A 14,750-nucleotide genomic window follows, 5' to 3' on the forward strand; every position below is an offset into this window, starting at 1 on the left:
AACTTCAGTGTCTCAACTATTACACCATGAATTGCAACTCCAGTGTGTCAACCATTACACCATGAATTGCAACTCCAGTGTGCCAACCATTACTCCATGGATTGCAACTCCAGTGTGTCAACCATAACTCCGGGGCAGCGTCCTGTGTGCAGTGTGTAAAGTGCATGTCATCACTGCTGTACTCCGAGCGTGTGAATTGATGTTGCGCAATGCATATATTTTCAATGCCAGCAAGAAATGCATTCGCTTTGCCAGTGATATATGGAGTTGAGACATTTTTTTCGTAGAACCAAAGATGTTGCATTTCACCGGAATTACCCCTTGTCCCTTTTGTGGTATTAAAAAGCATTAATAATAGAAATATAAGTAGACCTGATACGATCAAATCTACCCACGCCACACAGCGAGTGGACAAATTAATACAAGGCTCAAGCTGATGCATGCGTTGCGGCAATCATTTTCTGTCCTCAACGTGTTATATTAGAATTGTGTCAAGTTTGAACAGAGTGGGTGGGTTTTTTTTTCTCTTCTGACGTTTTTTTTTACGAATTTAATTTCTTAGAAAGGGACAGGAAGAAATATATATATGCAAGGAAAAATTGTAAGTTCTAACCTTTTACTCTGAGTTCTCCGTGTGAATAAATCCTGCCGTGTTTATTCTCGGCCAGGCATTGATACATGCCCCTGTCCCACGGCTGAAGCTCTTGCAGTATCAGCTCTCCGTTTGCCATCACGCTGAATCTGCTCTGTAGATCAAAAGGGTGACATGCGAGAGCACCAAACAGGGCACGTCATCAACGCACGGCTGTATTAAGACTGGAGCAATAATTAAAAGTGCTTCACGTGTGTAAAATAGCATTTTAATTCATTAAAACCATGACATTACGCATCTAAATCCCGGGAACTGTGAAACAAAGATGGATTAGGTTTCCTGTTGTGCTCACGATATAAGGGCACGTTAATTAACATTTCAGCATTTGCATGTACGTTTTCATTCCTTTGGCAAAAATTACAATTCAACAAAAAGCACAATGGATGGTTATTACCATTAAAATAACAATAGGCAGTGTTTCGTTTTTACAAAGGGCATACATCATCGTCACTGCTAATAACAATAATAATGGGCATGATGCCACCACAAGCGCAGCTCTCTGCCTGTAGAAACAGATTGACAAAACAGCTGACCACCACATCCTCGTGTTTGGCTTCGTAAGTTCAGACCCATCAATAAAACGAGCATTTATTCTTTCTAACCTCGCCCCTCCAACTCCCAAAGCCGCAACTAATACATAAATAACTTCCCCATTTTTGTTTTATGCCAAGCAGATTCAGAAATTGCTATCACCAGCCAAGAAAGAGCGCCACATCCCAGTCCATAAATCTAGTTTTGCGCTTAGCTTACACCCTCCATAGAAAGTGGTGTGTGGTGTGTGTGTGTATTAGAGATCAAGGCATTACAGAACCCGGGAGATGATAGCACGGCTTCCCAATTAAAGCCAAGCGAGGCTTTGTGTAATAACAACAAAAACAAACCTCTGGATTCACCTAAGCACATACGTCTCTCGTAATATTTTATTGAGGCTAAGCATATACGTGTGCGAAAGCATAGGTGCCAAATAGTACGTATTTGACAATTAATGCAAATTATACCGCTGATGTGTTCTATTGTAAAAGGGGATGTGATGTAATCATCTCAAAATGTATGAGAAAACTACAGATATAGACTTATTCTTTGGGTCTTTCGGTAAAGCCACGTAGATAGAAAAATAAAAAAAATAAAAAATATCACGACGTTTAGATCGCAACAAAAGCAATCGTCATCAGGTGAAAAAAATAGCGAAAGAGCTGCTGAGGCAGGAATTCTTTAAATAATATATTTTTTCTGCCTCAGCAGCTCTCCCGCTATAATTGTTCACCTGATGACGATTGCTTGTGTTGCGATCGAAACGTCGTGATGTTTTATTTTTTTATTTTTCTATCTACCTGGCTTTACCGAAAGACCCAAATAATATGAATTCTTGCAGCCATGAAAGCTTTAAGTCAAGATATAGACTTCTAAACAAATACAAAAGTGCACAATCTACTGGCGGTTCCACACCAGAGGCATACAAACACATGGGACACAATGCAACCACCCTGAACCGGTTGAAACAAGAAAATAATATAATGTATTGGATTCACTGTTATGCAACGAACAGTACTCTTCTAGATTTGAAGCTTTCGTGACTGCAAGGATTCATATTCTTAGGTTTTGTCGGTAAAGTCACGTAGGTAAAAAAATGTTAATTAATAAAAGTAAAATAAAATAAAAATCACGACGTTTCGGAGGCAACACAAGCTTCTGTCTTTAGGTGGAACCGTCACTTGATACAGCTATCGTGCTGTGACGGTTCCACCTGAAGATGGAAGCTTGTGTTGCCTCCGAAACGTCGTGATTTTTATTTAATTTTTTATTTTACTTTTATTAATAAAAAAAAAAATCTACCTACGTGACTTTACCGAAAAAACCTAAGAATATGAACAGTACTCTCATATGCAGAGCAGGGGAAGAAAGTAGTATTTAATTAAAAAAGATAATCTTGATATGTGATGCTAAAGTCGAAGCTCAGATTCAGGCACAGTAACCGCAGGATATACCACCGTGTGTATTCAGAAACGTGTCCCCCCTCTCCCCAACTCATCCCCTCCTCCACCCTATTGCTTCTTGGCCACCCATCCTTATACCCCCCCCCCCCCTCAATCACGCAGCTCAGGAAGCTAGGCTAAGCATTCTAAGTACATTTTTCACTCCGCTGGGGCTTGGCATTCAGAGGTAAAGGTCACGACGACGTTCGGCAAAACTTTTGTCAATGTCAGGCGACTCCACTAATTGCACGTGCAAACTTTGTTTTTTTTTCCCAAGTCACGCGCGCACGTGTGCGCATAGAAAGATCGCTCACCTCGCACGATCCTACAAATATACAGCAGAGATATTCGACATGCAAGGACGCATGAGTAAAAACAAGTTTAATATGGAAGTGGCCTTCCACGACGGAATGAATAAAATAATTCGCCTCCTTGCTCAACGCAAATAAAATGTTAGTTCGTGTTTTGTTTTACCCATCCCATCGGTGAGATGGCGTTGTATTGGGAGTGAATGTTTTTCAGCAGGAACTGGTTCAATAAAAGCAAACTCTGGACCAGCAGAGTCAGGCTTGCGAAAACCAATGCTGGCGAACTGTCAGATGTTTATAAACAGAGACCTTTTCTTGGTTCTTTCGGTAAAGTCACGTAGAAGGGAAGTAATAAAATAATAAAAATAAAACATAATAAAACAATTCTCACGACGTTTCGGCCACAACGCAAGCAGCCGTCCTCAGGTGAAGACGCTGTCTCCCCGACAGACCTGGTCTTCACCCGAGGACGGCTGCTTGCATTGTGGCCGTAACGTCGTGAGAATTATTTTATTATGTTTTATTTTTATTATATTATTACTTCCCTTCTACGTGACTTTACCGAAAGAACCAAGAAGATGAATCCCTGCAGTCACGAAAGCTTTAAATCGAAACAGAGACCCACTCGATTGCATGTTGGTTAGAGTTTGACACGAAACTAAATAATACAGAAGGCACCAGAAACATTATTGTTTTTGTGGGGAAGACGAGTAAGACAATTAACAAGCAGACAACACGCCTGCTTACTCCTTCACGTAAAAAAAAGCATTTGATTTTTTTTATAACGACGGAATATTGTCCAAAGATTTTGCTCTAATAACAAAACAAGACAAGCCTTTCTTTAGCTCCATTAAAAGCTGAAATGGACAAACCAAATACTGAAATTGGATACAGTATCATTGCATTCAAAGGAAGCCAAACTGACCGCTCCATGAAGAAATCTACCAACTTAAATCATCGTGAAAACCCGTCTCGAATACGACCAAGGCCCCGGAGTGTTCTGGGTTTCAAAGCTAAAGATCGATGATGGCGACGACTATGAAGAAACGGAAATGCCCCCAACAAAGTGTCTCCACACCGACCCGACCATCGAACCCGCTGGGTTGGATCAGTGGGCGCAGACTGAACCGCATAGCCCATATCGCGCCCATGTTAGATGTGACCACCTGGTTTTTTGTGTTTGGCCTGTTGCCCTTCCACCACGCCTCCAATTAGCATGGTTGGCTACGTACGATGCGAAAGAAGTTCAACAGGCGTGCAGCTACTCAAGAGCAACGTGAAAGAATCCCTGGTGTATTGCAACTGTGGAAATCTTGACCAGAACACGGATGACATTATTGAACCATCGTGAACCTCAGTGCAATGCAGCGGAGGCATTGAATACATTAAATCAGCTTCAGCCAAGGCTGTGCTTTGGCGATCAGTCCTAGACATGGGTTGTTATACAAAGCCATAAACAACACTGGAATAAATCTGGTAATATGAGTTTGATTCCTGGGAACGCCTAACATCAGAGGCGATTATTATCTGAATCAAGTCTGAGCCACCCTTTCACTAACACGCATTAACCAGCGTGATGAAGTATAGTCAAAGAACCCCTGTGACAGCTACGGCTTGGGGAGGAGGCCTTCATCCATCAATGTATTGACAAAGGGCTGTAAACTGTTCATATAATTAAACATCATCTGTAGAATATGTTTAACATCAAAATACATAACTGTTTAGCTACATTGGCACTGATCTAAAAGTCCAACCCTCCACTCCCTGCTTGAATTCGCCTAAAGTAGTAGATGTGGACCACATAAATGAGGATAGTGAGATGGATCTCAAGGATCCCAAGACTAGATGGGATCAGAAGTCAAGAGAAAATGAAGGAGGCAAGAGTGTTCAAGGTACCTCTGATGGCAGGGGCGCTCCATTCCTGAGCCAGCGGTAAGTAGGAGGGGGCTTCCCTCCCGCCTTGCAGTCCCAGGACAGCTTGTCTCCAATGCCCTGCTCCACATTACCAATGGGCTGGATCCAGTGGGGGGGAGCTGGGGGGGAAATATCACGCGTGCATTTTTCAAATAATTTTACTTGTGTACATTTTCTTTAACCGTCTTGAGAAAGAGTAATTTCGACTCATTAGCCATATGCCCTTCGTTTTGTTTTAAACGCGAGGCAAAAGTGGATTTTTTTAAAATTAAGTAATAATTTGCTTAATTTCGCGTCATTTAAGCAAATTACATCTCAAAACGCGAAACATTTTGACGTCCACACAAACATCTTCAAATTCATAAAATGAACACCTTATAATAGGTACGAAAACACCATGGAAAGAAAAAACACAATACGTCAAAACATGGATCATGTGGGGCAACGTCAACCACTCAGCACTGGAGCAGCTGACATCCAAGTGAGTACAGCAAACAATGACAGAAAAATAATTTGATTTATTTGAGCGCTATGCATGGAAAGAGTAAAGACGATTTTAACTATTACAAAACTTAAATGAGATAAATTTTGATTTAAAGCTTTCGTGACTGCAGGGATTCATATTCTTGGTTTTAAAAAAATCGCTGTCCGTGGTGCTGACGTTAAGAAAATAAAAAAACTCCACTTTTTTCAATTTTTCTTGCTGTGGATTTCACACCTGATGATGATTGCTTATGTTGTAGTTGAAACGTCGTGATAATTTTATAGTTAAAATTTTTTATTATTTTATTATTTTCCTTCTACGTGACTTTACCGAAAGAACCAAGAATATTAATTGAAATATTTTAAATGACATTTTAATTGATTTTAATTAGGTGTATTGTGAACTGCTTGATTAAATATATGCATTGGCAACTTAATGCATTTATTCATGTAACTTTCATTAAGCAGAGTTGACTTACAAAGGCCTTTCTCATACTATCTTGTCATCCTCACTGAATATTTATACCGAGTCTCTCATGCAGTATATCTGGATGTTCTTGATCAATGGTCCTTTACTTTAGTGTTTTATTGTACTACAACCTTCCCCTTAGCTGCTTTGTCATCATAATTTTTGTCCCAACTTACTATGCTACATTTCAGCATTATTTTCTTCTTGAATCAAATGGAATTTTAACAAGAGCTGCTGATGCAAAACTGGGATTTATACTGTATTGAGACCACATTAAATCTTCACTCTTTAACTACAGTCTCAAACCTACCGCCAAATACATGGTCTCGTTTAAAACACATCTACAAAGAAGCATCACTCGGTATCAATACTTTTTTTAAGGATCCTGCATTAGGATGTTTGACCAATTCCATTAATGTGTGCTTGGCCTGTGAGTGGAAATCCGAGAAAACACACATATATGAAAGAATAACTATGAAAGCTCCACACAGATGCATTGAATCTACCAATTTTACTGAAACCTATTGGTCACCTTGTATCTGAATAGGTGTGGGAGTTTCACAACTGCGTGTGATGTACCAACTCGTGATGCCTCTAATGTTATGGATTACAAATGTAAGTCACCACACCCAATATCGTTGTGCGTTTATACTCTGACATAAACACATCCAACGACGAAAATCCTCAACGTGGGCCTACACAGGGCATCGAAGCAAATGGCGTTAGCGAGCAGCTATGGATGCCGGCACGTGGCACGCCTTTTGGCGTCATCTGGTCCAACACCATGTGAGACTAGGCTCTAAGGAAAGCTGTCTCGGGTATGGACCAAACAACTTCAAGGACAGTGCAAACATTATCAGAGTTATGTTTGTTTTTGAATTATGACTGCAGGTATTGTGGTCTATGCAACCATGACTCCTCGTAAAAAAGGTATCAGTTTTGTTGCCAGATAAAGGGTAAAAAAACAATTATCCATTATCAAGGTGTGTGGTGTTGGTCACCACCAGGCCCAGCAAAAATATGTCCGCCCCAGTGGCGGTGTTTACACACGGCGCACAACTCTCGTTTGAAGCTGAGCCAAAATAAAAGAGGGCCATGGCTGGATTAAAATATCATCCCCGATGTTGACCGTGACTAGTGATTGAATAATTAAGATTGGGGCTTTGTATAAAAACAAATCCTATTTCTCATCTACTATACGGGCAACTGATAGCGTCTACATACAGTATATGCCTATCATGGACTATGCTGACCTCAAATACCAATCAACCTTTAAACCACTTTGGATTTGCCGAATCTTATCGTTGATTCGGCCTTGTGCTTTATCATACTAACTAAAAACTCCACTCAATGATTGTGATCTTTACTTCAAGATCAGTGATCGCCCTCTTTCAACTCGGAGGGAAACTCGTTGGGCCATGCTCATCTTTAATGCACAAACACACAACTCGGTCTATGACCTGTCCACTGTGTTTATTCAGGACCACAACCATCAACATTTTAAATGCCCCACAAGACTAAAGTGCATTGTACCAAGAAGAAGAAAAAATAAACTCGGATGGTTGTCACTCATTTGCTGTTACTGCCTCAAACACCTGGAATTCCATCACTTCAACTATCCTTAATATTAGAGTATGTATTATCAGAGTATGTTTTTTGTTTGCATTCTGACCACAAGTATTGTGGTTAATGCAGGCATGATTCCTTGTAAAAGGTTTCAGTTTGGTGTTTTAACATCTTAACACCTGTTTTGTTGCCAGAAAATAGGGAAAACCTATTCTCAAATCCTTGAATACTATACAAACCAAATCACAATTTGATACTGAACTATCGATAATTTATGATAACTTAGCTTGCAATTCCGTTTGACATAAAGCCATGTCTGCTTACATATGAGTACAATAGTCACCCTGTTTCATGTTTCTGTAAGTGAATTTTCAATTGGACTATTATCAGACTAAAATGAATCTTCCCGAGCCGACTTGCACTGCAGGGAATTTATTATTGAGCATGCATTCATGTTCGTGCAATATTGTCGATTTGTTACGTGACAATCATTTAATTCTTCAGAGAGAAAATATATAACCTGGAAACGAGGAACAATGCTAAAGCTACAGGCTGTTTGACCACGTGACATTAATAAACTAAACCATGAATCTGCTCACCATAATGCGAGCAGTTACATTATAGAGTTAAAGTAAGATATGTGTTGTAATTGTACCTTATAATTGGATTAATTTCACGTGTGTGTGTAACCCTGAACAAAAGCCTACAAAGCATGTATGTGGAATAATGTAAAAGCTGTATAATTGTACTCTTTGGTTATTTCGGTAAAGTCACGTAGGTCGAAAAATAAAATAAATAGTGATTTTTTTTTCTACCTACGTGACTTTACCGCAAGAACCAAAGAGTATGGATTCCTGCAGTCACGAAAACTTCAAATCAAGACTGTATAATTGTGTTAGCAGGTCACCGAATGCTAATTAGCTATTTTAATTATTCTTTAAGAGGCACGGATCGGTAACTCTTCCGTGCATCTGATTTCGCAATTTTCATATTGGCTTGCCAGTGCATGAAACATAATGTACATCTTAATTTAACAGCAGCCGCCATCCGCGGTTTGATTAATATCACATTCTCATGTGCACATGTTGCATTCTCCCTACTTATGCGTGGAAGATGTGATTAATGTAACAGTTCATTTGCCAGCACATTAAACGTTTCACTTGGCTCCACAAATCAAAAAAATGTTTGCGGTAGGTTTTAGTCTGATAGGAAATGGGATTAGGCCTCTGGGCTCAACACACAATCTTCTGCCTCTTTCTTTCACTTTTAATTATCATACATCATAATATATGTTACATTTTACAAAGGCGCATTGAAAATTTGAGTTTTTTTTAATGAAATTATACATTAGCCCCATGGGTGATAAAGAAATTCGACAACTCAGTAGAAAAAAATTACATGACTTCAACTGTACGATTAAAACAACAAACAAAACTTGTTTTACGTAATAGCTTAAGCTAAATGTTAACTTTATCATAGCTGAAAATATAAAAGAAGCACCTAAATCCTGTTGTCATAACCGACAACAAAACACATGACCACAATTATTCATACTCAATTTCATGAAGGCGAATTCAAGCAGTGAGTGGAGAGTTGGACTTTTAGATCAGTGCCAATGTGGCCCAACAGTTATGAATTTTGATGTCGATAATATTCTACAGATTGTGTTTAATTAATGAACAGTTTACAGCCCTTTGTCAATGCATTGGTGGATGAAGCCCTCCTCCCTAAGCCGTAGCTGTCACAGGGGTTGTTTGACTATACTTCATCATGCTGGTTAATGCGTGTTAGTGAAAAGGTGGCTCAGACTTGATTCGGATAACACTCGCCTCTGATGTTAGGCGTTCCCAGGAATCAAACTCATATTACCAGGTTCATAGCGCAGTGCACAAATCACTGCCGCTTCACTTCCTTTCGCATGTGTCAAAGGTAAATGTGCAGCCCTGCAATTCATGAAACTGGACAGAGAGACGCGGATGCATAGACGAAATTCGCCCCATTGTTTCAACTGCTGCTGGGCAATCGAACCAGCGACCTCTGTAATTGCACGTAACAGCACATATGGACGTATTCACGCTACGTGGAATAAAGCACCACGCACCTGGTTTAATATTGTTTGCATGATACGCTGTGGTACCGAACTGATCAAACATATCCCGTAATGGCTCCGTAGGGTTAAGGTGTGGGCTTCGTGCGTGCCATTGCCTTTGGAGCGATTACTCTTTGGTTCTTTCGGTAAAGTCACGTATAAAGATAAAATCATAAATTAAATAATAGCATACGACGTTTCGATTGCAACACAAGCAATCATCATCATCAGGTATAAATGAAATAGCAACAAAAATCTAACCAGAAAACTATAGACAGACATATAAGCAGACAGATATCACAAAGATACATAGAGAGAGAACACACATAGGCACACAGAGAGAGAACGTCTCTGTGACGAGGCCTTAAATAGAGAGAGGGGGGCGGGGGCGGAGAGAGGGAGGGGTTAGAGAAAAAATTAGCATGTCAATGAGTAGGAAGACGCGTGGTAAGGTACGCAAGCTTGAAAATTAGGAGAACGGAAGAGAGACACACTAAATTAAATAACCTAGCAAAATATCGAAATGTAATGTAATGCTTATATGTCAGTCTATAGTTTTCTGGTTAGATTTTTGTTGCTATTTCATTTATACCTGATGATGATTGCTTGTGTTGCGATCGAAACGTCGTATGCTATTATTTAATTTATTATTTTATCTTTATACGTGACTTTACCGAAAGAACCAAAGAGTAATTCCTGCAGTCACGAAAGCTCCAAATTAAGATTCATTGGAGCGATGTTTTTGTCAGAGTGCCACTTCCACCCCACTTTTGATGATAGCTGCGCTGTGCACTCTGATGGCGACTTGGGATTCCGCAAGCGATGGAGACATGCACGTTTAATGCACAAACGGAGCCCAATCATTGTGAGCATTGATCACGGAAGAACCGCGGAGATGTTCTTGGCAACTGCACACGATCGGCACTGATCGATGATGCCAGAGCCCGGTCGGCACTTTTGAAAAAAACGTAACTGCGCCGCTTGTCACGAGGGTGCGCTCAATGAAGTGGTGGTTCTAAGACAGTGGCATTCATTCACCGCGCACAACTGAGTGGAGGAATTCATGTGAGCCACGTGTATCCACCATGTGTTGGATGGGAGAGTTGTGTTCGGTTGAAACCAAACCCAAACAATGCCGAGGAATCAGACCGACAACGCGTATATAACGACCGGGACAGCAATGCATTTTGGGAAAGTATTGTGTTCAGCCATCGGAGGCATTTGACCGTGAATATGAAGCTTACATGGTGGAGCATGAGTACAGGGAATAGCGTGCTGTGCTATGAATCGAACAAGTGCAGCTTCATTTTCAGCCACGGTTAACATCAGTTGGTGAGTGATTTCAAAGCCGGGTTCTATTCGCTCACCCCCTCATCCCCCGATTCACTAAAGTGCACTGACCAATCGACTGGAAATACCATGCTCGCAAACCGTAAGATAAAACGTAGGATAAAACATAAGATAAAATGCAATTTAAAATGTAACCCCCACTGATCGCTCCAGGGCACATGTAAAAAGGAGCTGCTTCATCTCACAGATATTTCTCAGAATGTTTGCATGATTTTTTTTATAAAAAAAAACCGATTGAACAAAGATCGATGTCCGTGTTGGTTTTGTGAAGGTGGATGACGCATCTTACCGTACACTGTTATTTTCCCTTGAGCAGAGTTTTTTCCGGCCACGTTTTCTGCATTGCACTCATAATTGCCACCGTCTTCGTGCTGGAAATTGGGTATCTCCAAAACTGCATTCGCTTCCATCAGATATGCTTTACTTGGTAGTTGTCCGTCTATTTTCCTCCACGATATTACGGGCACGGGGCTGGGGAAAGGAAATCGATACGTTTCTGATGCAAGTGTCAGTTGTATATTGCTTCTCCTTTCGCGATGTCCTGCACCTCATTAACAAACAAAACCGCGTCCATTTAATCTAATTCCTTAATTGGCAGTGCTAAAGCCTTCCTGATAAAAAAAAAATTATTGCGCGGTGGTTAATTTGATAACCATTTTGCAAGCAGCAACAAGCAGTAAATAGCTCGCGGCAAGGCATATGTATGTCGACTGCGATGTTCCAAACAGCCATCGCTTGCGCAGCCAAAAAAATAAATCCATCATTGCGAATGCTAAGCACAAGCCTGCTCTTAGGTTGGAGGCGTTTTAAGCAATTAGATCTTTATACATAGACATAGCCAGTGGCTGGGTTGGGGTGAGTGGCCGGTCCGTCTCACGCGCCTGCGAAGCTCTGAGGCATAGGAGTGTTGGTTTGATGTCCCACGTTGGCGTCACTCACGTGTCGCCAGGTGCGTTGTCAACAGGGGCCTCATACTCAGAGGAAGATTGGAGCCCGCTGTTGTGACACTCTCTACGGGACCTCAACGTATCCCCCGTGGTATCTGCAAGAGTAAGCCATCAACGTGGCAGTGTCGTGGCGCGATTGCCGAAGGGGATTCCGATTCTCATCCTCCAGCGAGAAGGAGTGTCTCGTTGTACATGTGCTGCGTGGGGCTTAATGGAACTCACCTATGTAAAAATTAACTCGTAAAAACTAAGTTTTTCACTAAAAATCCTTTATATGCGTGGCATCGGTTTTATTTTATTATTCATTTCTGTTTTTCTTGAGTAAGAGTTTCATTTTTATCACATTGGTATTTTAAATTAAATGTGAAATTATTTTTTTCCTAAAAAGTGGAAAATTTTGGGAAAATATTTTCACGAAAATAAATTGTCACGCACAACGAGTCTGTGTGGAAAATGTCAGCTCGATTGGATCACGGGAAGTGGGTTAAAAAACGACCGAAAGATTTGCACGGTCGTAAGCGCGCAAGCAAGCAAGTGAACTTAATATAAAGGATTTAAAAACAGAAGGAAAATAACGAATAATAGAATTGTTTTACTACGTATCTAATGTGCTTGCGTTCACCGATAAGTTGCGGTTACGAAAGCTTAATTCTATAACGTGGTGCACTGTAGAGTTGGGAGCAAAACATGAGCGCAAGGTTTTGATTGTTTTACGTCGAATATTAAGGTGCGCTTTCCGATTTACAATGCAGCTGAAGGGTCCACATTCGGCAAGGATGTCTGTAGAACCACTGCGTAACAAGCGTCACACTCTTGCACGTGGTCTGTGTTTGTGACACGCTCTGGGTGACACGCCTGATCTCGTCACGCTCCCTCACTCCTGGCTGTCCACCTCATTACGTCGGGAAAATCAATGACTGCAAATGTGCAAATGCGCTATCGAAGCCGGTGGGTGTTTGAGAGTGAGAATGGAAATAGCAACTGCATTGATGCGTAGGCATAGTCACCTTGGAACATTTTTTTTTTTACCAGAAAGACAAATCCATTACTTGCAGATGACTACATTCACGTTGGCAGTGGTTGGCAATTCACGGTGTACCATTACACCTCTGTATCGTCTGTCACGATTTGCAGCCATCGTGGCTTTTTGGGAACGTAATGGTTACCACTACCACCGCCAAAGCTGTAGGTGATATGTTTCAATAATTAATTGGACTTACTTTCCGAGAGCAAAACATTCCAGCCTGACAGTGTGACCCAGCAGGGTGTGAGTCTTTGGTGAAAAGCCCACTTCGATTCTCGGTTCGTACTCCCCCATGCTTCCTGCAAGATAATTCAAACAAAACCTATGAACCAGGCAGCTTTAAAATATATATATATATAAAATAACCTATTGATTTTTGTTGTTATGGAGTGGAGAGGAATGATGGTGCAGTGGCAGGCGCACCATGACATGAAGCCTGCAACGTATGTTTTATTTCTGGCCTCAGTTAACACCGCACCCGTGGCAGTGAGTGGTGCCGAAACGTCGTCAAAACAACTCCGATGACGAAGCTGACACCACAGGTGTAAAAAGGCCTTCATACAACAGCGAAGTGAAAAATGGACAATAAATTGCAATTACAGTTGAAGTTGGATATAAGCTCACCTTATTAAAGCACATATGTATGGGGCCTTTTTGCCATTTTCCCATTCTTATTTTTTTCATTATTTGAGCACAGTTCTGATATAAGCACAGCTATCCTAACGTTCAAGAGGTGTGCTTATATCCAGCAAACTTGTGGAGTATTGCGGATTTCATGTTAGGGCGAGATATTGCCTATTATTTTTTTATTTCAGAGATGTTTTGACTCGGGGGAAAATCATTCACGGCTCAGTGGGCACTGTCGCAGCGGAGTGACCAGTTTATGTCCTGCCGTCGCTAACATATTCACAGACATATGGTAAGTGCAACCTCAGTATGCTGAGCATTGCGTTGGCAAGGCCGTCACGGGGATGACGTTCCCCAGCCAAGTGGCCTTCGATCCCAACGTGTGTCCTAAAGCCAATTAAAGTGGACGTCAAACCCTACCCTGCCTCCCCTGCAATATACGTGCGCCACCACAGTCCAAGGTGATACAAAGATTACAAGAGCCAACACCCACGGTGGCTCAAGCCGAGGTGTCATCCCCGCGACGTGACGTGGAACATTCCAGCAGGCCAGCCTGTGCACAAACAGCCAACCATGGGCTGGGGCTGGAGGTAGCCAGTTATTTTAAATTAAATGAACCACTTAAATAGGGGCGGTTGGGGTGGGGGGGGGGGGTGATGTGTGAGCCTGGTATCGCCTGCTCGCTTTTGCCATGCAACGACAAAAAACTGCCAACAACAGAGGGACGTTTTTCCTCCTCTCTCACTTCCAGACTTGATGAGGAGAGGAGTCGGAGGGCTGGCGACGCGAGTGTTGGTCACCGTGTTGTGGACCATGCAAGTGTAGCTCCCCACATCGGTCGCCTCCACCTTGGCGATGTAGAGGTTTCCAGTCACTTGCGACACGAAGCGCCGCCCGTCCGAACGCATGTAGTCGTACATCTCGTTGAAGAGCCAGACAAACGTCAGCTCTGTGGACGAAGAGCAAAAGAGGTCAGCCCCACGCTGACCTTTCGACCTTTCACACAGCGCACACTGCCTAGGGCTGAGCTCCAGAAAATATTTCCCTGCCACCCCCACTCCCAACCCGCCCTCTTTGCTTCTCTAGAAGGTTGGAGATTGGGGTTAGAGGGCAACTGAATATTTGATTAGAACAAATGCAACGTTTACATTGTATGTATGTTGAACTGTTTTCACGCCGTACGTAGCCAACCGTGCTAATCGGTGGAGCCATATTTATTGTTTGTGTTTGCAATTGTCCTTCAACTGATTTCACGATTTTATGTCCCCTGGAAAGTTGAACGAAAACATGTGTCGCAAAGTTAACAATTTAACGTAAAAAATGGAGTTCATATGAAACCTTACTTCAA

General features: G+C 41.6%; 1 protein-coding gene across 4 annotated transcripts in view; it reads right to left on the reverse strand.

Moving 5' to 3' along the window:
• LOC133342664 (contactin-4-like) overlaps positions 1-14,750 on the reverse strand; it is a 110,637-nt gene that overhangs the window by 53,442 nt on the left and 42,445 nt on the right. For all 4 annotated transcript variants that reach the window (XM_061551976.1, XM_061551974.1, XM_061551975.1 and 1 more), the window contains exons 6-10: positions 14,148-14,351; positions 12,972-13,074; positions 11,094-11,275; positions 4,830-4,966; positions 614-746 (exon numbers count right to left, since the gene is read on the reverse strand). In XM_061551976.1, coding sequence (XP_061407960.1) covers positions 614-746; positions 4,830-4,966; positions 11,094-11,275; positions 12,972-13,074; positions 14,148-14,351 — 759 coding nt within the window. The remainder of the gene's footprint in view (positions 1-613; positions 747-4,829; positions 4,967-11,093; positions 11,276-12,971; positions 13,075-14,147; positions 14,352-14,750) is intronic.

This window comes from Lethenteron reissneri, chromosome 15 (genome assembly GCF_015708825.2).
Source record: "Lethenteron reissneri isolate LAM-NWPU_2019-01 chromosome 15, ASM1570882v1, whole genome shotgun sequence".
In the NCBI taxonomy this organism is placed as follows: domain Eukaryota; kingdom Metazoa; phylum Chordata; class Hyperoartia; order Petromyzontiformes; family Petromyzontidae; genus Lethenteron; species Lethenteron reissneri.